The 25,022-nt window shown below is 42.9% G+C and overlaps 1 protein-coding gene across 1 annotated transcript in view; it reads right to left on the reverse strand.

Annotated features, from left to right (window-relative positions):
* Positions 1-25,022, reverse strand: part of LOC145415682 (calcium-dependent secretion activator-like) — a 603,137-nt gene that overhangs the window by 570,019 nt on the left and 8,096 nt on the right. The window contains exon 3 of the mRNA XM_080284897.1: positions 17,422-17,560. Within this exon, the coding sequence (XP_080141023.1) occupies positions 17,422-17,560 (139 nt within the window). The remainder of the gene's footprint in view (positions 1-17,421; positions 17,561-25,022) is intronic.

Genomic DNA, 25,022 nt, shown 5'->3' on the forward strand with positions numbered 1-25,022 from the left:
AGAGAGATAGACAGATAGATAGATAGATAGATAGAGAGAGAGAGAGAGAGAGAGAGAGAGAGAGAGAGAGTTATAAAAGGTTAGAGAGCAAAAAATACAGGACATGAAGGAGAAGGCACAGAGAAAGAGCAGGTGAAACAAAGCGAAGCATGTTTTAAAATGTGAATTAAGGAAAAAATGCACCTGAAAGAAAGATTTAGGAGACAGTGCTTTGGAAATTAGGGGGAGGGAAGGGGAAGGGTGGGGGGGGAGAGGAGGGAGGGGCGGAGGAAGAATGAGGCTGGAGGGACGATATTTTACCTCCCTTCCTCCATTAACCCATATTTTCCCTCCTGGTATCTTCCTCCTCTAGTTTTCCTCCGAATCTTTTCTCCTTCCTAAATCTTCCTCCTCTTCCTTTAAACAAATCACTCCACTTCTTAAAATAATTCTTCGTACCCTTGAAGGATTAAATTTAAAGCAGTAAATCCCTGTCGTTCTGAAGGGGTTATGAATTAAATCTCTTATCCCTCGTGTTCCATAAATTTCCCCTTAAATAAAATCGCAAAAAAAAAAAAAAAAATTAACAAGAATTTTAAAGACTGCCCTCTGAAAGAACTGCCACTTCCCCCCGATGACGTCCCTTTCCTGCAACCCTAGGACAATTTTTCCCCTGCAACCCCAGGACGATTTTTCCCTTGCAACCCTAGGACGATTTTTTCCTTGCAACTCTAGGACGATTTTTCCCTTGCAACCCACCACCTCCACCACTACCACCACCACCATCATCATCATCATTGCAATAATAATAATAATCCATCCATCCATTGCCAGACGCCATGTATCCCAAACGGGGTGGTCAAGGGCTTAGAGTTAATTGTTTTACAGGGAGGGGCACTAATCCTCCACCAACCCCACTTGACACGTAGGGATGCCAACAGCATCTGGTGTTCCCAGGCGGTCACCCATCCAAGTACTAACCAGACCCAACGTTGCTTAATAATAATAAATAATACGTAATACAGATATGTTAGGGTATCGATTAAAAAAAAATACGACTGTCAATCTCAGTCCTCAACCATCTGCCAACAACCGTCCTACATTCCGGCGGGCACGCAGCACCCGTCTAGCAATGCACTCTTATTTTCAACTCTCCGACGCAAGAGTTTACCGGTTACGTATGCAACTGATCAACTCAACTGTCCTCAATCTGTATTTCCCATTGCACGGAACCTTCAGTCTCTCTACCCCTTCGGTCCAACCACGCATTTTTTTACTCTTGCTACCCTCAGACGATTTTATTCAGCTCTGGGGAGATATCTTGAAGTGGGCAGTTAACTGAAGCCCATACCTGACCGCTTCCGTTAGAAAATGCCTTCCTTAAATCCCCTAACCCAACTGAAAACACATGAAGGTAACAAACATCAAATGAAAAAATAGTTATCGGGGTGAAGGGGTTAAGCAGTGTCCAGCCATCTTGGACGCATTTTTATTATGGTTCTTTTCTTCCATTTTCTGATTTTTTTTCTTTATGCCTTCCAGCCTTTGGTTCTTTCTTTTTCATTAAGGAGTTCTTCCTTTTTGAATAAAGAAAAGTCCGATTCATCCCACTTATAATATTTACATTTTTCTTTATCAAAATTTATCTGCATTTGCACATATTTCCTCCTCTGCCACCACCCTCCTCCTCCACGCGCTTCTCCCTCCTTCCATCCTCTCCTCACTCCATGTTCCACCCCTTCCTTCCTTCCTTACCCCATCTTTCTCTCGTCCCTTTCTTCCCTCCTCCATCTTTTCCTTCTCCTTCCTTACCCCACCTTTCCTTCGTTCCTTACATCCCTCCCCCATCTTCCTCTTCCCCAGTCTTCCCTCCTCATTCCTTCCTACTCCCTCTTCTGACCCCATTTCCTCCCCCTCCCTCCTCCTCCTCCCCCTCCTTTCATGCCTCCCTCTCTCTCCTCCCTTCCTTCCTTCCCCTCCCTCCTCCTCCCTCCCCTCATTTCATACCTCTTTCTCCCTCCTCCTGCCTTCCTTCCTCCCCCTCCCTCCTCTTCCTCCCCTCCAGGCGCGCAGAACGAAACTTTAAGAATTGTGGAAAAAAGATGCAATTAAAAGTGTGGCATCTTTTTACAGTCCGGACCCCGATACAGTGGTACACACACACACACACACACACACACACACACACACACACACACACACACACAGTCATTTAATTAACATTCACTTCATCTTAGAGTTCACATTTCATTTACATACATACATACATACATACATAGTGGTATATTGTACACACACACACACACACACACACACACAGTCATTTAATTAACATTTACTTCATCTTAGAGTTCACATTTCATTTACATGCATACATACATACACAGTGGTATATTGTACACACACACACACACACACACACACACACACACAAACATTTAATTAACATTCACTTCATTTTTTAGTTGACATTTCATATACATACATACATACAGTGATACACACACACACACACACACATTTAATTAACATTCACTTCATTTTAGAGTTCACATTTCATATACATACATACATACATAGTGGTATACTGTAACACACACACACACACACACACACACACACACACACACACACACACACACACAGTCATTTAATTAACATTCACTTCATTTCAGAGTTGACATTTCATATACATACACATGCATACCTACATACGGAAACAAACGTACACGCACTCACTTCATACACATTCAATTTCATTTTAGCTTCCAAATTCTCTCTCTCTCTCTCTCTCTCTCTGCCGCCTCCGCACTCACAATACGGCTCAGTATGACAAAAAGTGGGGCATGAAAGTATCTTAAAGGCAATTGCTATGAATGTGGAGGAAATTAGGAGGGTAATACTTGATGAAGACAGGAGGCGCTGCTGCAAGGAAAGGAGAGGAGGAGAGGTGGAAGAGGAAGTGGAAGAGAAGGATGAGAATCAAGAGAGCGAACAAGAAGACGAAAAGGAAGACAATAAGAGGGGAAAATATTATGATGATGATGGTGATAAGGATGATGATGATGATGATGATGATGATGATGATGATGATGATGATGATGATGATGAAGAGGATGAGCAACAGGAAGACATGTTGAAGTAAGACTAAGAGGAAGAGCAAGATAAGGATGATAAGTATGAGGAGAAGGAAGAGGGGGGTAGAAGACGGTATGCATTATTTGTCATTCCACATTAACTCCACTGTAGGAGGAAGAATGACAGCTAGAATGTAACCCTACCCCATATTGGTGAAGTACGGATAGGGGATGGGGCGTATGTCGTGAATGTTCCCTGTTTAAATGTTATAATGGCTATATTAGTGTGTCTGTGTGCGTATATGCCCTGTGTACACCCATGATACGGACAGAAGCAAACACATGTAAGGACACACTACCAGGGCCTACTTTTAAATGCTAGCCATCCTTATTTACTCAACTGTATGTTCATAATTAAATACCAAAGAAGCACATTTTCCTTTAACAACAGTATCAAGTTTTACAAGAAAAAGAATTCATTATGTACAAAGTCAATTTAAACCCTCAAGTAATTAAGATTAAAACAATATGAAGAAGGACAAAAGGCAAAATTTTACATATAAGACAATGATGCTATAAAATGATAAAGCTTTGGTTACTATTAAAGAATGATTTTTAATTTTCTGCACAACATCAGAAAAATCAAAAGGAAAAACAAGAGATTATAACCATGGCCACCTCCACTAACTTTTTTCAATTCGCTTTTCTATATACAGCAATTAGACAGAGAAAGAGAGAGAGAGAGAGAGAGAGAGAGAGAGAGAGAGAGAGAGAGAGAGAGAGAGAGAGAGAGAGAGTTGGAAAAGCGAAATATTCAAATTGCTCTTCATTGCCACTTCTTCAGATTTCACGTTTTTTCCAAACTTCCTCACTCCTTCCACTCACGCTAACTTTCCTAACACCCCTCATTCTTCCTTTCTTCCTTCATCTACCCAGTTTCAATCGCTCTTCATTCTCTCCACTGCCTTCATTGCCCTCCTTCCCGTTCGCTGATTTCTTCTCTTCTCACTCCTTCTCAAGTTTATTTCCTTCATCGATTCCTTGCTCTCTCTCTCTCTCTCTCTCACAGACACACATTCCTTCCTCTTTTCTACTCTCCCTTGCTTCTATTCCTTCCTCTTTTCATTTCTTCCGTGATTCCATTCCTTCCTCTTTTCCCTTTTTCCTTTCTTCCTCCCCTTTCTACTTTCCTTTTTTCCTTGCTTCCACCCCTTCCTGCTTTTCCTCTCTTGCTTACTTCCATCCCTTCCTCTTTTCCTTTCCTCTCTTGCATCCATTTTTTCTTCTTTTCCTCCCTTTATTGCTTCCATTGTTTCCTCTTTTTCTTTCTTCCTTTCTTCCATTCATTCCTCCTTTCTTCTTTTCCTTCCTTCCTCGCTTCCTTTCTTCTCTGCTTCCAATTCTTCATTTTTTCCCGTCGCTTCCTTCCTTTCATCCTCTCCTCCTTCCTTTCATCCCTTCCTCCTTTCCCTTCTTCCTTCCTTTCATCCCTTCTTCCTTCCTTTCATCCCTTCCTCCTTTCCCCTCTTCCTTGCTTCCATTCCCGACTCCTTTCATGTTCCCCCAGCGTCCATTCTTCACTGACTTCCTCCCATCTGACCTTCCATTTTCCAGTTTCTCTGTCCTTTACGTCATCCTCCTTTCCACTCCATCCCACCTTTTATTTTCCACCTAACTCCACGGCCTCTCTCGCTCTCTCTCTCTCTTTCTCTGATCCCCTGACTTGCCTCTCCCCTTCCTGCCCTCTCGCCCTTCCTCCAACCTCTCTCCCTGCTTTCATGTCCTTCTGGATCATTCCCTTCCTTTCTCTGACTCTCTCCTTTCCTCCCTGCCTTCTCTCCATGTCTCCCTCCTTCCTACCTCCTGTATTACTATTATTATTATTTTTTTTTATACTATTATTTTTTTCATATAGTTAACATACCCCATTCTTTGGTTTTTCACCTATTTCCTCTCTCTCTCTCTCTCACCAATCCACCTCCCCCCCCTCCCTGTAACCTTGCGTCTCACAGTTGGATGGAGTTCAATTAAGAATTATCGCCTTTGAAAGGATTTGCTCTCTCTCTTCCTCCTCCTTCCCTTCCCTCCTCTCTCTCTCTCTCTCTCTTCTCTATCTATCTATCTATGAAACTGCATTTCTCTTACTATACCTTTTTTACTTAAACTTGGCCTAAAATTGTCATCTCTCCATCTTGAACACTGGGTTGTAGCAATAGATTAGTACTAGAATACGATGATAGTCACGAAGAAGTGCAACAGAAAGGGATGTTGAGCAGCAGCATTATCTTCTTTCGCCACTGAGATGTGTGAAAAGTCTACAGACGGTCGAAAATTTGGGCCAAGTTATAGTTAAAAGAGTATAGTAATCCCGAAACAGTGTGGCTAAGGGTTATTATTCTCTCTCTCTCTCTCTCTCTCTCTCTCTCTCTCTCTCTCACACACACACACACACTTGCTAACACATCCTTTGCATGAGCCTCGCCGGTGTGACAGTACCCAAGCTGGTGACATGTGATTTAAAGATAATGCCATGGTGCTCTGTTTTCACCTGAGGGAACTGGAACGCCCACACTTTAAATGCAATATATTCGATAAGTCTTAGATATAATTTAAGAATGAATCCCCTTAGTTCATGGTCAAATTAATCTTCCAATCTGACTACACTTGACCACTAACTGAGCTAAAAGGGGGCTACGTGTCTTTGCCAGGTAAAAAACAAATAAAAATAAAACGACTATAGTACCTTCATCTGTGGGTGTGCTATCGACTACTGAGCCTAAGGGAACGGACTGACTTGCCTTTGCCCAGAGGTAGAGAGACATTATATTCACTCCTTTACTCTGTTCAGTCCATCAATCGTTCCTTTATTTTTTCCGTTCAGATTTTTTCCTCCTTTTTTATTCCTGGTTTCCTTATCATTCAGTCTTCTTCCTCCTCCTCCTCTTCTTATTCTTCCTCCTCCTCCTCCTCCCTCCTCTTCCTCCTCCTCCCTCCTCTTCCTCCATTCTTCCTTCCCTCCATAATTAACGAGTCTGATAATTATCTCCCTCAGCAACAGATGGAGAGAGGTAGCTGGTTTCCTCCCTCTCCCTTTTCTTGTTTCCTCCCTTTGTTCCTCCCTCTTTCCTTGACTCTCTGATTTCCCCTACAAGTTACCTTTCCTTCCTCATTTCTTCTTCCTTACTACCACTCTCGTTCCCTCTCTCCTGGTCTTCCTTACTGTCTTCTTTTCCTCTCTGATTTTCCCTTTTTCTTTCTTCCCTACTTCCATCCTTGTTCTTTCTCCCCTGGTCCTCCTTACTGCCTTCCTTCTTCACCTATTTCTTCTGGTCCTTATCTATTTTCCTTCCATATTCCACCAATCTCCCTACTCTCTAATTCCATTTCTACCTATTTCTCTTTACTGGTACTAAAAATGAGTCCATAAGATACAAGTCGATGATAATTCTATTGTGTTCAGATAATGAAGTATGAAAAAACAGGCTAGCATTATAAAGCCGTACAAATAGCAACGAAAAAAACATATAACTTGGGGTATGTTTGCGATGTGACATTTCAGTGACGAAGTGCGTATGGCAGAGACAGGTAAGTATACTGGGATAAGATAGGCGATTATGATGAAGGTTTGTGAGGCGACCAGAGAATTTTGTAGTAGGTTCCTTGATACCCTGAATGCTTGAGGCTAACTGATAAACCCAAACAGATGAATGAACAATAATGGGTCAGGACACAGAAAAAAAAAAGGAAAAAAAGGAAAAAATCACTCATTGACTAGGCACAAGGAGGGAGAAACAGTGAATACAATGAAATTAGTGAAATCTGAGAGACACACAAAATCGCGAGACGTTCGGAAACTGTTGGCTTCTTAAAAATGGAAAAGACGCAAAACTTGATACCTTTAAGACAGTAAATTTCCTCAGTGAACGAAGCCCACGACAACACGCAACAGATGCCCGACAAACAACAGCATTTAAAGCATCTGTAGAAAAGAAGGATACGATAACAAGGAACGTGTGTAATAAATTCTAAAAACGCACTAAAGGGTTTCTAAAAGGAAAACCAGAATATAAGGCTGAAGAGAACAAGATACCTGGCAGAAATAGAGGAGTAAATGAGAAAAAAAAATGAAAAATTATAGAGAAGAAAAATAAACCTGACGAAACTATGAAAAATGAGGAAGTAAAATGAAGAGGAAAAAAGATAACTTACCCTTGGAGAAACGATAATATAAATAATCTTATCAATGCAAAATGAAGAACAGATGGACACACAGAGATTCCAACATGGCATTCGAAGCAACACGAGTTCCAGAAGCGATGAAGAGGGTTTAAGAAGGCTGTGAAGACCATCTCACTATGGATATCTTTAACTCCTAATCCACGTTTTCATTTAGTTCTTTCTAGTATCAAACCATCTCTTTTAGCAGGACAGCCTAAATATTACTGGGTTTAAAAGAAATATATTTAAAAATTCAACACAATAACCTTTTCTGATTCTTACTGCTACCACTGATTCTCTCTCTCTCTCTCTCCTGGCTTCGTGGCTTAAAATAAGCTCCTTCCCTCCCTTTTTTTTTTCCTCCACTCCGCCACCGCCATTACCCTCATCCATCTCTCCTTCCTTCCCTTCCTCCTTCCCTCTTTCCTTCCCTTTCACTCCTAACTCTGGCTCCCTCATTTCTTTTCCTTACATCCCTCCGCTTTCATTACCCTTCCTCTCTCTCTCTCTCTCTAAAATCCTTCTCTTCCTCCCTTCCCAATCCTTCTCTTCCTCCCTTCCCAATCCTTCTCTTCCTCCCTTCCCAATCCTTCTCTTCCTCCCTTCCTAATCCTTCTCTTCCTCCCTTCCCAATCCTTCTCTTCCTCCCTTCCCAATCCTTCTCTTCCTCCCTTCCCAATCCTTCTCTTCCTCCCTTCCCAATCCTTCTCTTCCTCCCTTCCGAATCCTTCTCTTCCTCCCTTCCTAATCCTTCTCTTCCTCCCTTCCTAATCCTTCTCTTCCTCCCTTCCCAATCCTTCTCTTCTTCCCTTCCTAATCCTTCTCTTCCTCCCCTCCCAATCCTTCTCTTCCTCCCCTCCCAATCCTTCTCTTCCTCCCTTCCTAATCTTTCTCTACTTCCCTTCCTTATCGTTCTCTTCCTTCCTTCCTCTCTCCCTACTTCCTGTCTCACTTTATTTCGCCTTCTACCCTTCTCTCTCTTTTCTTTTCTTTATATATTTGCATTTCAGTTTTTCGCTCTCCTTTCTCGGTCATTTTTTTTTTTTTTAAACCTTCCATCACCTTAATTATATACCTTTCAAACTTTCTCCTTTTTTCCTCCCTCTCTCCCTCTCTCCCCACTTCCTCCTCCTCTTCACTCATATTTCTCTCTCTCTCTCTCTCTCTCTCTCTCTGTATCACAACACATATCGACCTAGCATACGTCAATGTCAGGTATAGACTGCAGGCAAGGACAGGGGATGGAGGGACGGGAAGAAGATCGGCAAGAAGGGAAAGGATAAAAATAAATAAATAAATAAAAAGGAGGAAAAATGGAAAGACAGGTATAAAAGGGTGTAGAGAAGAAATGAATAAGGAAATAAAGGAGAAACAAAGGAGGAGAGAAGAAAGGGGGGTAGAGAAAACAAAAGGCGTCAGAAAGAAATGGATGAGGGAGGGAGGAAGAGAAAGGAGGGAGAGGAGGATGAAGAAAAATTAAAGAAGGAAAGAAAGAAGGGAATAATGGTAGAGAAAAACAGACGCCAGGAAGGACTGGAAGAGGGAAGCGTTGGAGAGCAGGAAAAAAATAAGAGCAAGGAGGAAAGAATGAAGGTAGGAAACGCGCAAAGAGGGAAAGATTAGAAAGGAAAAGAAATAGGGAAAGAAGGAAGAGGGAAAGGATAAGCGGAAAGAGGGTAAGACCGAGGACTGAGAGAGGGTAAGAAGGAAGAGAGGAAGAAAAGTGGAATAGGAAGGAAAGATAACAGATGGGATGGGGAGAATGAAAGAAAGTAGAGAAAAAGTTGAAGGAGGGAGTGACGTGGTTAAAAGGAAATGAGGAATGTAAGGTGGAAAAAGGAAGGAGGTAAAGAGAGGTATGGATGATAATGTGGAGAAGGGAGAGAGAGGATAGAAGGTCAGGAGAAAAAGTGGAGTGAATGAAGTTAATGAAGAATGATGAGAGGGAGAAGGATGGGAACGAGAGGAGGGAAGAAGGGAAGGACGGGGAATACTGAGAGAGAGAGAGAGAGAGAGAGAGAGAGAGAGAGAGAGAGAGAGAGAGAGAGAGAGAGAGAGAGAGAGAGAGAGAGAGAGAGAGAGAGAGAGAGAGTTGGTAAGAAAAAACGCCTGTCACAAACTAAACCTGGAATCGACAGGAGTATCCATAAAAAAAAAGAATAAAAAAAATCTAGGAGTAAAAAATGAGGCCACTGCCACTGACATTTCACGTGGGAGGACGCACAGAAAAATCCCCCAAATTCATTCCACCTGGCGAAATATACCAATACCGCCATCTGAAAATCACTAGACCGAATCCCTGTTAGAGACAAAAAAATAAAAATAAAAAAAAATAACTACAACACTTACTTACCTACTCTCAAACGTATAATTCCCTATCTATCTATCTATCTATCTATTTACCTATCTATCTATTCACTGGCACTATGAATCTAACTCTTATGTAATGTCTTTGTGGTTTAATATGCTGGTGTGTGTGTGTGTGTGTGTGTGTGTGTGTGTGTGTGTGTGTGTGTAGTAAACATGCATTTGTGATGGATCTAGAAAAGCATGTGTACAGAGAGAGAGAGAGAGAGAGAGAGAGAGAGAGAGAGAGAGAGAGAGAGAGAGAGAGAGAGAGACAAGCGTGAGACTAAGGAACCGAGGAGGAGAAAGAAAGAAAGAGAGCGAGCGTGTGAGGAGAGAAATGTGAAAGGAAGCGTGAGAATACAGATCTGAGGGGAAATGGAGAAACAGAGCAAGCGTGATAAAGAGTGCGGAAGCGTGAGAGCGAGAGGAAAGAGAGAAAGCGTGCGGGCGACAGGAAAGGCTGACACATCACTTCCTGCTGACAGAGAGTGTGACGGCCAGCAGCTCTCTTTTTCTTTCCTGGTCCTTTCTCACTTTTGCACAACTCTGCTCCTGCTATTTTTCCTTTCTCACTTTTGGTCATCTCTCTCTCTCTCTCTCTCATTTTCCATATTTTTCTTTTAGCCTTGTTTCTCTTCCTCGCTCTCTCAATTTCTCCATTCATTCTCTCTTCTCATCCACCATCCTTTATCCTCATCCTTCATCCCCCCCTTCTCTCTCTCTCTCTCTCTACCCATTCCTCTTCCTTATCCATTATCCTTTCCTTTCAACTGCTGTCCCTGCTCCTCCTCTTCATCCTTGCGTCTCCATCCATCTCCACTCAGCATAAAGGAAGCCTCTCCAATCCTCTTGTTTACCAGACAAAATAAATTGCCTGCTGTGTGTGTGTGTGTGTGTGTGTGTGTGTGTGTGAGAGAGAGAGAGAGAGAGAGAGAGAGAGAGAGAGAGAGAGAGAGAGAGAGAGAGAGAGAGAAATATGAGAACAAGTCTACGTTGAGTTAACTGAAGTGAGAGGCTGAATAAGCCGGTGAAAAAAAGGGCGAGGTACAACCAGGCTGAATTTCGAGAGAGAGAGAGAGAGAGAGAGAGAGAGAGAGAGAGAGAGAGAGAGAGAGAGAGAGAGAGAGAGAGAGAGAGAGAGCATGATGTAACGTGAAAGCTCAACAGTGGACCGACTGGGCATGAGAGAGAGAGAGAGAGAGAGAGAGAGAGAGAGAGAGAGAGAGAGAGAGAGAGAGAGAGCATGATGTAACGTGAAAGCTCAACAGTGGACCGACTGGGCATGAACGAGAGAGAGAGAGAGAGAGAGAGAGAGAGAGAGAGAGAGAGAGAGAGAGAGAGAGAGAGAGCATGATGTAACGTGAAAGCTCAACAGTGGACCGACTGAGCATGAGAGAGAGAAAGAGAGAGAGAGAGAGAGAAAGAGCATGATGTAACGTGAAAGCTCAACAGTGGACCGACTGAGCATGAGAGAGAGAGAGAGAGAGAGAGAGAGAGAGAGAGAGAGAGAGAGAGAGAGAGAGAGGAGTGTGAGATGAAGAGGAGGTGTGAGTGAGCGAGGGGTAGAGCGTGAAAAGAGGTGTCAAGGATGGAATGAAAGGCGGAGAGGGCTGGAACGAGGTTGAATATTGACAAGGGAGCGAGTGAAAGGGAGAGAGAAAGGAGACAGGGCCGCGTGAGGTGCAACGGTTAAAGGGACTGTTTAAAGGGTGGTTAAAGGCAGGGTTAAAAGGAAGGGTTAATGGAAATATTTAAAGGGAGAGTTAAATGGAGTTAAAAGGGTGTTTAAAAGGAGTGTTACAGGGAGGAATGAAAGGGTTAAAGGGAGTGTTACAAAGAAGGGCCAGACGACACGATAAAAAGGAGTGATAGTGCTAACCGGGAGAAGTAAAGTGTTAAAAGGACTGTAAAAGGGAGTAAAAGGGAGTGTAAAAGGGAGTAAAAGCGACTGTTAAAGGGAGTGTTACAGTGAAATGCATGACAGAATTCCAGGTTAAACGTTCAGCCCGAGGACTTCTCACTAACAGCTTCACAACAACATATTTTTTCATTTTATTCACTACCTCCAGACGATTTTATTCAACTCAGGGGAGACTTTGATCGTCAAGGGACAGAAGCCTTAACATGCTCTTTCATTCACTGCTATAGATCTTTCCATGTTGGCTAAAATCAAAGAAAAAAAAAAGAAAAACAAAAAATTACGAACTGGAAGGGTTAAGCAGAGGGTGGTACATATATTGCGCTTCTCGTCCACCTTGCCTGGTGATTTTTCGAGTGTTGCGGGTACAGTTCTATAAGTGTTATCAGTGTCTAACCTGCATCAATTACTCATTTCCAATTCCCACTGCCACACCCACGCCCACACCAGCAGACAGAGCCGTCCCCGCAACACACGAGGGGAATTTCCAGGAGTGATATTTACGAACAGCCCTGAACATTATGGCCTTCATTAACCTCTAGAAAACGAGAAGCACTTCCTAACCGGCTGGAATCAGAAGCTTTTCGTCTCATTAACTTTCTTCCACTCACCAACTCCCTTCAGCCTCTCTCCATCACAGTGTTGACACTCTCTCTCTCTCTCTCTCTCTCTCTCTCTCTCTCGAATCAGTGAATATGTAAAGAAATATGGTAACAAGATGATACACGAAGGAAACGGGATGAAAGCTGGAGTGAGAAATTAAAACTGTGTGTGTGTGTGTGTGTGTGTGTGTGTGTGTGTGTGTGTGTGTACCTCGGCCATAAGTGTGTATACAACTTTTACTCTAACTTGACCTAAAATTGCCACCTCTCGTGAATGTTCAGTAGTAACAATGCATTAACATTACAATATGATTCTAGTCACGAAGAAGTGCTACGTAAATGATGCAGACACCGTAGACGCCATAACACTGTCTTTTTCGGCCAATGAGGTATGTGAAATAAGATGGATAAGGATGAAAATCTGGGGCAATGAATTTTAAAGAACAACAGTGACAATGAAAACCAACATGACTTTTTTAATTTCAATTTTTCATACCAATGGATTATTTTATTTAGCATTTATTTAACATTTTATTATTTACTTATTTATGAAGGTCCTCTTCAAAAATCTCTATTAACCCCACCTCTACGCGGAAGATTGATGGTGACTGAGGAAATGTGTGTGAGTAATGAATGAGTAAAGAGTTAAGAGTAAATAAGTGGGTCAGTGAGTACATGAGTAAATGTGTGAGTGTAGAGGGAGAGGGGGATATAGGGATTTACTACGGATGTGCAGTGAGTGGGTGAGTAGGTGAGTAGGTGGGGAGTACAAGGAGTTACTAATGACCTGCTGACAGTGAGGGAGGGAGTGAGAGAGCTGTTGAATGAAAGTGAGTGAGTGAGCTGGTAAAAGTGAGTGTGGGAGCCGGTGAGAGTGAGTGAGGGAGAGGGGAGTGCAGGGAGTCACTAACGACCTGCAGACTGCGACCAGAAATCAATAAACTGGTAAGTGGTTATCTGTCCCTGTAACTCTACCTCCACCCCTGCCACCACCACCCCTGCCACCACTACCACCATCTGTCTCCACCACCCCTCCCACCACTACCACCACCAACCCTGCCAACATTATCACCATCCCTGCCACCAATACCACCACCCTGCCATCACCACCATCCCTGCCACCACTACCACCACCCTGCCACTACTACCACCACCCCTCCCACTATCAACATATTCTAGCGTTAACACCTTGCCACAGCTCAGAGTCCACAATGAGGTGAGGGCACTTTAGGCCATCAAAGTATAATATTACCCTTCAGGATATATTAACAAGTACTGTATGCTCAACCACACTGCAGTCTGTATATTTTAACTTGGCCTAAAACTGTCACCTTTCCATCCTGAAGGCAGAGCGGACATGAGAGATTAACACTAGAATATGGTGCTAGTCATGAAGAAGTGCTACGGAAAAGATGAACAGGACATAAGTAGCCAGACTATAGTTTCACCATAACTGCGGACAAAAATATCGCTCCACTCTCTCGTCGAACGGTTGTAAAACTCTTACATAATATTCTGAAATAGTTTTGGCGTTCCGAGGCTTGCGTTACAGGGATGCTAATGTTTTCACTCACCGTCCCAGTATTTATTGTAGTTAACTGGATCAATATTTATGTCCGCAACTCTATATTTAAGCACTTGAGGAAGCATTACCAAAGTGTGATACCCAAAACCCCGAGCTATTACTAAAAATACCAAGATCTCTACACTCACACTCTCCAACACCACCACCACCATCACCATTGTCACCACTATCAGTATTGCACCACACTCTCCATCACCACCGCCACGGACCACATTCTCCACCACCATCAACATTATCACCACTATCAGTATTGCATCACACTCTCCACCACCACCGCCACGCACCATACTCCACCACCACCACCACCACCATTATCATCACTATCAGTATTACACCACACATTCCACCACCACCGCCACGCACCACACTCTCCACCACCATCGCCACGCACCACACTCTCCACCACAACCACCACCACTATTATCACCACTATCAGTACTGCACCATTAAAGTGACCCTATCCATTAACAGCGCCATCACAACGGCAAACACCATTAACCACTCCAGCACGATAGCGTATCTACCGTATATCTTATTATATTCTAAATCTTTCTCCTGACTTTATGAACTGGAGGGGTTAGAATTAGGCTCCTATTCTCGTAGGTTAAGAAGGCTACCTAACACCATCTCCTAGGCGATTTATTATTTTTTTTTAAGTTTACTCTTCTGTGTTATATAAATCCTTCTAATATCGTCATTCACTGCATCAATAACGTACACAAGAATATTAACCAGCCGTATCCAAAGATAAATAGCTATGCAAAAGATGTTAGGGAGCCTCCTTACTAAACCGGAATACGGGCCACAGACTTGATTAGCCTCTTCATTACTAAGACGCTATCCTAAGCTGAGTAAAATCGTCTTGTGGGAGCGAAAAATATATAAATGACATCCTCGGGGTGAAGGGTCCAATAATACTCTCTCTCTCTCTCTCAAACTCTAACTTGGCCTAAAGCTGCCGTGTCTCTATCTTGGATGCTGAGTTGTAACATAGCTTAATGGAAGAATATGAAACTATACCTTTTTCACCGTAACTTGACTCAGATTTTCGTCCTTTAGCTGCTTATTTTACGTGGCTCAGTGAAAAAGAGAGAGAGAGAGAGAGAGAGAGAGAGAGAGAGAGAGAGAGAGAGAGAGAGAGAGAATGCTACAGCTCTACATCATTTCCACGGCCCTTCTTCGTGACTAGCATCACATTCCATTACTGATCTATGATTACAACTCAGCATTCAAGACAGAGAGATGGAAGAGATGGCAAGTTTAGGCCAAGTCAGAGTAAAAGGCGTATAGTCATAATCAGAGGCCATGGAAAGAATGCAGACACACAACATTATCTTTTTCTACTACTAGGCTCTGAAATATACAGCTAAAGAAAGAAAATGTGGACCAAATTAATTCACAAGAGCCACATCACCTCCTCCATTAAAAAAACTATCACCCCCTCCACTAAAGCAGCTGTATCACCCCCCCCCCCACTACACCCCTTACAATGATGGCTACAGTTGTTATGGTAAAGCAAAATAATTCTGCTACTGTTGCAACGAGTGTCATATATTGTTGGTACTCCTCTCACAGCACCTGCTATCACTGCTGCAGACCCAATAAACACTGCTAACAACTACACTAACGACGCTACCAACACGGGCACTCTAACACACACACACACACACACACACACACACACACACACACACACACACACACACACACACACCCGGACTCCCCATTCCACCACACGGTCCCTCTTAATTCTCTCTCTCTCTCTCTCTCTCTCTCTCTCTCTCTCTCTCACACACACACACACACACACACACACACACACATACACACACACACCCGGACTCCCCATTCCACCACACAGTCCCTCTTAATTCTCTCTCTCTCTCTCTCTCTCTCTCTCACACACACACACACACACACACACACACTACGTCGGCAGCTTAATGTGTTCTCCCCTACACACTACAACAGTTTAACAGAGCATCGCGGGCCATTTGCTGGAGTATGGCCCATGACGCAAAGTTGGGCCTTAGTTCCAGCTGTTGTCGTCTGTTGAGATACTGTTGCTGCTGTTAAGGAGAGACTCAAGACACTAGATGCTGACAACGGCACAAGGGCACAATGCAAGACCTAAGTTTATTATCTTACGGGGTCTCTCATTATCTTACGTGGTCTTTCAGGTAACTCCCAGGACTAGGGCAGTACTCTCACCTGTTAACGAATCTCCTTAACCTTTTCTTTCCCAATTTACTTCTGTATCAACTACGATATTATACTGTTGTGAGTGATTTATGCAGTGATTTTAGACAGACAGAGACTGATAGACAAATATAGCAAGCAACGGAATAATAAGCCTTAAAAAGCAAAATGACCTACAAGGAAGAGGTCTTACACTTCCTCCTAAGCACACAAGAAAACACTCCGACCCTACGTTCAGTATCTTCCGGGTTCTTCATTACACTAGTTCTATGTAACTTGTAGAACTAAGAGGTTGGAATCAGAAGTAGCAACACCTCCTCCTTAGCAATTCATTCTGCACATTATACCTACTTACCCTGTCGTGTATTAATGATACAAACTTAGATGATAATAACAGCTATGCATAAGACTAGAGAATGTGAGGGTGTAATATGAAAAATAAACCACCAACGGAGAGGTGATACGAAGCCTCGTGTCACCTAAAATACGATCCATACCCAGACACACACGTAAGGATCGTGTAGGTGAGGGTAAAAGCCTAAATAATAACACCTGCTCTTATTAAGCCAATTAGTTTCTCAAAGGTAGACATGATGCAGGTGAGAGCGAGAAACGTTATGCCAAGTATGTGAACCTTTAAAAAGGGGTGTTATTTTTCCCAGCCTTTACCCCGACCTACACGAATAGTCTGTGTCGGAATATGTCAGAGTATGAGCTCAGTGTGACGAGGTTAAGTGCACATAAAGGCAGCCTACAGCATTTAGCTCGTGTGACGAAGAAGTGTACAGATGGCACTATATTCATCTAGTGTGACGAAGTGCACAGATGGTACCCTATTTACCTAGTGTGACGAAGTGCACAGATGGTACCGTATTTACCTAGTGTGACGAATATAAGTGCACAGATGATACGGTATTTAGCTAGTGTGACGAAGGTCCCTGCACAGATGGTACCGCATTGAACTATTGTGACGAGGATAAGTGCACAGAAAATCCGTATTTTAGCTAATGTGACGGGGATAAGTGCACAGATGGTACCGTACTGAGCTAATGTGACGGGGCTAAGTGCACAGATGGTACCATATTTAGCTAAAATGACGACGATCAGTGCACAGAAGGTCCCGTACTTAGCTGCCCTGGGATATGAAATAGGATGATGCGTGTTTTGACCTCACTTTACCTGTTTTCCTCGATGCACTGCAGTCTTAATATAACTCTGGAAATCTTATCCATCTGAACACCGTAGGAATATAGTGTATCTACAAGTATCCTGTTAAGCCCTTCAGCCCTGGGACGTCCTTTTCTAATAGTCTCGTTAATTAAAAAAAAAAAAAAAATCAGCTGCGTAAAGGCGTCCCCAGCTTGGTACAAACATACTGTATATAAAACGTGGCTGGAAAGACAGAAAATGAAAGACGTAATATAGAAAGTAGAAGGGAAGTGATAGAAGCAGAAGGAAAATGTGAATTGGTTATAGAAGGGGCATTGTACTCACAGCAGGGTCTTCCTGGGTCATGGTCTTGTCACTGATAACGGATGGTGAAGGAGAGGTTGGCCGGGGCAGGGAGTTAGCGCGGGATTGACCTCCCACGCTGAGGGTGTCGACGCTCAGGGTGCTAGCAGGGGACCCACTCCTTCACGAGGCACACGGGGCACGGCGAGTCAGGTCACGGCAGCACAGGTCACAGCAACACAGGTGAAGGCAAGTCACGGCAGCACAGGTGAAGGTAGGTCACGGATGGCGAGGCAGGTGGACAAGTGGATGGCCGTCGAGGGGAAGAAAAAAAAAAAAGAGAGAAGTTAGTAATGCCATAAATAAAGCATCTAAATGTTTATTTTCCCTTGCTCTTCACTTCAACAAAATTTCTTACTGTCTATAAGTATGCAAAGAAATACCTTACCTTTTTTTTTTTAATTCCATTATTCACCGAACAAAAATTTCTTTGCCCTTTCGCCCTACAACAAAACTTCCTGCTCTCAATAACCACACACACACACACACACACACACATACACACACACACACACACACACACACGTCAAATAACACACTTTTTTCCAGCTACCCATTGTTCCCGCCAAAAATCTCCACTCTCGCCACGACATCGCTCCCTCTGTCCATCTGCTCCCCTGTCAACTTTTCTCTCGGCCACCTTTCTCTCCATCAGATTAAAATGCCTTCCAATCGACCTGAACAATAAATCCCATGCATTTTTCCTTCGATATTTTTTTTCCTCTCTCCTCCGAGCAATTACTTCTCCCCTGTTTCTTTCTTTCCTCCAAGAATTATTTCTCTCTCGTTTATTTCTCTCCTTCCACGCCAATATTTCTCTCCCGTTTCTTTGCCTCCTTATATCCCTCCAGTTTCTTTCTCTCTCTCTATTTCTCTCCTGTTTCTTTCTCTCTCGTTCCTTTCTCTCCTTATTTCTCCTCCCTTTGCTTCTCGCCTCCTTATTTATTTCCTACTTCTTTCTCTCCTCCATGTCATTACTTGTTTCCTATGTCCATTTCTCTCTCTCTCTCTCCCCCCCCCCATCAAATGCCTGTCTGTCCGTGGATTGGAACAGGCCAATTAGTGATCTGTCAGGAGGGGCCAAAATCTCATCAACAGACAGACCAACTTGCAAAACTTTGGCGCAAAAACTTGGGCCCAGCTTTTGCAGTCTTTTGGGTGGGTGGAAAGCGAAAGAGGGAGGTGAGGGAGGGAGAGAAAGAGACGGAGAGAGACAGTGGAGAGACAGAAGGGTGGGGAGAGATGTGGAGAGAAAGAAAAGTCAGGAGGGAAGTGGAGAGAAAACAGTGGAGGAAGGGAAATGAAAGGTAGAGAGAGAAACGGTAAAAAGGTGAAGCGAGATTGTGAGGGATGAGAGAGAAAAGTGGAGAGACAGAGAAAGAGGTGGAGAGATAGTGAAAGATCATGAAAAGTGGAAAGACAGATCAAGAAAGGCTGAGAAAAACACGGACAGTCTGAGGAAAAATCAAGGACGATGGAGAGAGATGTAGAGACTGTGAGGAGGATCAAGAAAGATGGAGACTGATGGAGAGACTGCGAGGGAAGATTAAGAAAGATGGAGAGACATATGGGGGGACTGTGAGGGAGGATCAAGGAAGATGGAACGAAAAATGGAGAGATTGTGAGGAAAGAGCATGGAAAGTGTAGACGACATGGAGAGAAAGTAGTACAACGATGCATGAGAGAGAGAGAGAGAGAGAGAGAGAGAGAGAGAGAGAGAGAGAGAGAGAGAGAAGGGGGATCAAGTTGACATAACACGAAAACAAGAAGTACGAGGGGAAAGCGAAGACAAGGGATATATATATAAAAAAAGAAGAAGAAAGGCGAAGCAGACACAAAAAAGCCGGGATGAAGGGTTGTCAAAAAAAAAAAAAAAAAAAAAAAAAAAAACTGACGAGGGAATGAAAAGAACGCGATGGGGGAAAACAGAGGAGACAGGGAAGAAACGCTGGAAAGAAGCAAAGGACGATATTGAAACGAAAATGGAGATCTTTCAATACGATCCGTGTGTGACAAAGAGAAAGAGATATAGAAAAAGGAAAGCTGGAATAAAGAAGAGGAGAACGAAGAATAATAGAAAATGCAGCATGAAGGAAAAGGGATACAAAGGAAGGAACTGTATCATGCTAAAAAAAATAAAGACGAGAAAATAAAAGAAAAATACGTAAAGGCGACAGAACAGAAATAAAAAAAAAAGTATAAAGAATGACGCAAACGAAGGACTATGGTAAATAAAGTGCAGTATGAGGGCAAACTGAAGGATATACGAGGAAGAAAATATACTAACAAGGAAGACATAGAAAAAATGAGAGAAAATTACAGGTAAAGAAAAATGAGAAACTAAGGCCAACAAAAAAATACTGACAAGTTAAATGGTTTGGTAATTTGTTTGTCAGCAGTGACGATAACAGCAGAGAGAGAGAGAGAGAGAGAGAGAGAGAGAGAGAGAGAGAGAGAGAGAGAGAGAGAGAGAGAGAGAGAGAGAGAGATGGTAGTGTTAATGAAACACGAAAAATGGAAGTTATGAAAAAATAGGAAAATGACAGAAAAGGAAGAAAAGATTAAAGCAGACTTCGCCTATAATACAGTATAATCATCATCATCATCATTTCTTAATAAATATTCAAACAGGGCATTCACCAAACCTGACAATTATTTACAAGAGTCCGCAAACATACGACAAAAATTTCTATTCTATATACATAAATATGAACACCATCTCTTCACTACAATAACGCCTTCTGCATCCTATTCTTACTCTCTCCAGACGATTTCATTCAGCTTAAGGCTTTTCTAAACAGCAGGGGAAGGATACAGCATTCGTCAACTCTCCCAAGCTGAATAAAATCGTCTGGAGGCAGCAACAATAAAAATGACGTCCTTGTTTTGTAGGGATAAACAATTGATCTAAACCTGTGAAAGGGTGAGGGTGCACGATGGCAGGGTAGTCCGTCCATAGCGCTCCACTGAAAACTCAACTGGGGGTACCTTGTGTTGCAGGGACGGCTCGGTGTGCTGGTGTGGGCGTGGGTGTAGCAATGGGAGTAGGAAATGGATATATGATGCAGGACAAACACTGATAACACTAAATGAACCGCCCCCGCAACACAGGAGTAATTGTCCGGTGAGGTGGATGGGCAGCGTTTTACATGGTTCATAGACAAGAAAACCGTGTGTATATTCAACACCACCATTACTATACACTTGGCCTAGAACAGTCATCTTTATCAAGAGTGGAGTTGTGGCAAGAGATTAACACAAGAATATGATGCTAGTCGCGGAGAAGCGCTTTAGATACTGAACCGTAGCACTCTTATTCTCTGCCAATGGGCTACGTGAAATAAGCTGCAAGACGACGCAAATATGTGCCAAGTTATGGTGAAAATCTATAACACACAAGCTACACACACACTGGGGTCGGTGGAGGTGCACAGCAAGCACACACAGCATCATCCAGTGGGGAACATTGACGACACTGAGAAAGAACACAGAACACAACCTGCACGGGGCAGAACATAGCACAGAACCACACTCGAGAAAAAAAGAAGAGAATTAGCTTGAGATAAAACTGCAAAAAAAACTCTGACAGAACAGTGTAGAGAGAAGCGACAGAGCGAGCGAGCTGGGGGATTGGAGTGGGTACATGAGCAGGCTGTGTATACAAAAGACAACAGTTTAATGTCATCATCACTACTAACACAAGCGACACACACTGCTTGTAGTGGTGATCAAAGCTAGGCCACACCTCAAGAGCAAAAAGCAGACTCACACAAACCATCAACAAGAGGGAGAAATAATTACACTCGCACACAACACAAACGACACTACCGGTATGGGATGGAAGAGCGTAGAAAAATCAGGAATAGAGTAGAGAACAAGCTTTAGAGAACACAGAACAGGACCAGTCTTACTGAGAACACACGTAAAAGCAGCCTGAGAGAGACAGAAGAAATATGAAGGACCTTGTGTGTAAGAAACAATGACACTAGTATCACAAGGTATACACACTGCTGATGATGGTGAAAGATAGGATACTGTGACACCAAAACACACACACACACACACACACACACACACACACACACACACACACACACACACACACACACACACACGCACGCACACACAATCAGCATGGGGCAGAACACAGAAACCAGATTTAGAAAACAGAGTACACACGCAACTTTAGAGAATACAGACGGGAAAACAAGTCTAGCAGAGCAAAAAGTAGTGGGCAGAGAACAGCAGAGAACCAGCCAAGGAGAGAACTCGGTGAATAGCCAGACTGGGAGAAAACAATGCAAAGAGCCAGACGGGGAGAGAACACAGGAGAACCAGCCTGGGAGAGAACAGTAGAGAACCAGCCTAGGAGAGAAAACAGAAGAGAACCTGCCTGGGAGAGAACACAGGACAGAACACAGAAGAGAACAAACCTGGGAGAGAACACAGAACCAGTCCGGGAGAGAACAGAGAACCTTCAGGAGACAGAACAACAATGAGGGTGAGAAGAGAGGATAAATAACCAGCTGGGGAAAGAACACAGAAATCAGACAGAATGCAGTACCACCCAAATGAAGCACAAACAGTAAAGAAAGTACTCATCCAGGAGAACACGACACAAAGAACAAGGCAGACAGAACAGAGAACAACAGAGAACACAGAGAACAACAGCACTGGGGTAGGGGTGGGGATAACAGGTGTGTGGGGCTCAGCCTGTCCTCCACGCCACTATTAATAAACCCAACATTAATATCAATTTGCAATATTCGTAGTTAGCAATATTACTGGGCCAATATTAATATCACCTTGCAATATTCATGAAAAATATTACTAAACCATTAATAACGTTCAATATTCGTTAGGAACAGCATTCGACAAATCTTTTCTTTTATTTGGAAGGAACATTTTTTTAACGTTGTCACAGGTTTTCTTTTTCGCATAATAATAATAATAATAATAATAATAATAATAATAATAAGGCCAACATTACCCAACTTAAGCTTCAACCAATATTAAATATCTCATTCAATATTCGTAATCAACAACAGTGAGGCATAACCAAATCATCACAAAAATCAGTTTCCAATAATAGCAATCAACAATAAAGGCCAAATGGATTCACCTGCTAATCCCTTTAAATAGCAGGGCATTTAATTGTGAGATATGTCCCTTTAAATGATACCAGCGGTGTTGCGGGCATTGAATTATTGATCACTGATAATGCCTGCAGGGGTGGAAGTGAGGAAAGGGATTTCAGTGACACAATTATCCTAAATGTGGTTAATTTTGCCATTTTCTCATATTCAGGATGGTCTAGGTTAGGTTCTGTCTGTAGTATGGTTAGGTTTGATTGTGAGGGTTGGGTCAGGTTGGTTGGTTTGGTTAGGTCAGGTTAGGACAGGATATGGTAGGATAGGATACGACAGTGGATTAGATTAGGTTAGGTATGGTTAAGTTAGTCTGTGAGGGTTAAGTTACGCGCAATCATCCTGTGAAATGAAAACTCAGCGCATAGCAGTGAGGAAAGCAGGAAATATGTGGTAGGGATACAAGCGATAATGGAAGTAAAGTTATGATGGTGTGGTAGTGTCAATCTCTTTCTGTCTCTGCACGACTATACCAGCGGTGTGTGTGTGTGTGTGTGTGTGTGTGTGTGTGTGTGTGTGTGTGTGTGTGTGTGTGTGTGGCGACAGGTGGGTGTAAGCAAGCTCTTGAATATGCACGTACATACACATGGGAACACTGTGACGTGGTAACACTGGGTTGGTATATATGTGTACTTATATGAGCTTGTACACACACACACACACACACACACACACACACACACACAGGGACACAAAGCCGCCCACCTCCACACAGACACACATACCCCCACACAAACACACATACAGACACACATGAATCACTTGCATCTGTTCCGTGTTTTTTCTGGTGTATTTTTTGAAAGTGAGGCAGAACAGATGGTTGCTTGTTTGTTTGTCAGATTTTTCACCTTGTTTTACGGCAGGCGGGGGCGGGGGGGGGAGTGGTGGGGGAGAGGGGTGGGGAGTGGGGGAATGAAGGAGGGGTGGTGGTGTGAGAGCGGAGGGAGGATAAGTGGATGGAGATGAAGATGGCGAAAAAGAGGATGAGGATGAGGAGGAGGAGGAGAAGAGAAGAGGGTTTAGGTGTGGGGGGCGGGATGGGGAAAGGGGGGTTTACAGAGAGAGAGAAAGAGAGAGAGAGAGAGAGAGAGAGAGAGAGAGAGAGAGAGAGAGAGAGAGAGAGAGAGAGAGGAAAAGAAATGTCACCCGTGAAGACATCCAGTAAAGAGGACTGGAAGAAATGCGGGAAAAAAATGACGAGAAAGTGAAAACAAATCTAAGGGATAAAGAGATATGTGAGGATGAAGGCAAAGGAAGTAGAACGATGGTAAGGATTTGTTCAGGCACGTCCCTCGTAACTTTGGATCTACTATTGCAGGAAAGACAAGGCCACTGTTCAATTTTTCCACGTTATGTAAAAAAATTAATGTTAGCGAAGAGAGGGAAATTGTCATGAGTTTCTTTATTTACTTTTCCTCTTTTTTTTTTTGTTTGTTTGTTTGTTAGTTACGTGGAAACTTGTCATGATCTCTCTCTCTCTCTTTCTACTTTTCTGTCCACCATCCACTCACTTGATGTAGTGCTCCCTACTTCTTCCTTAGCCTTATCATTCTTTTTCTGTGCCTGTCCTCCTCTCTTCCTATTTCTCCCATCTTTCCCGTCACTTCTTACTGCTTTTCTTTTCTTTACAGGTGGCTTTACATTCGGTGACAAACCAAATGGTTTCCTGTAAGCCAAGAAACCATTTACAACGCTGGGTGGTAACCATATAACCAAACCATACGTGCTCCCTATGTGTCAACAAGTGGGTTGGTGGAGGGTTAGTGGCCCTCCCCGTAAAACAAATAACTCAAAGTCAAATGGCCACCCCTTACGGGATTATGGCGTCTGGCAATAGATAGATAGACATATAGAGTTTTCTTTCTTTTTTAGGAAGAAGAAGGAACGGATATTGCAGTAATTTCCTATGTCTCCAATTCTTCCTCACATAAAAATCTATATACGAGGAGTAGCGAGCAAATTTATGAGTGAATGTGGTGCCTAGTTTAGTATTACAGCGATGATTGTAGTTATAACGGTGACCGGCAGTTCGTCTCCATATGTGCTAGATGTGAAAAATGAAATATTAAGGTTTCCTGAGCTATTACTCTATATGATATAACTACGAAAATGAAAGTAAACCTAGATAACAGTTTCAGTAATATGTACAGCATGTTACGTATGATCCTGGTAACAGAACAGATATGGATGGTAGGATTTACAAGTGATATGAGTAATGGTTCAGGGGGTTGTTATTACGGCAGAGTGTAAGTGAGGATAACTGTCATTTGGATATAATATACGTGATGGATGTAGCATAGTAATGGGAGAAATAGGTGAGGGTAAAGAGGTCGGTGGTAGTTATAATGGTGGTGCTGTATGGCCTAATGAGATACTGGTACCTGTAAAAAAGAAAGTGGTGGTAGGTATGTGGGTGGGAATGGTTAGCAATGGCAG

The sequence above is a fragment of the Coenobita brevimanus genome, chromosome 103 (genome assembly GCF_032717465.1).
Source record: "Coenobita brevimanus isolate Jiangsu-jjx chromosome 103, ASM3271746v2, whole genome shotgun sequence".
NCBI classification, from domain to species: domain Eukaryota; kingdom Metazoa; phylum Arthropoda; class Malacostraca; order Decapoda; family Coenobitidae; genus Coenobita; species Coenobita brevimanus.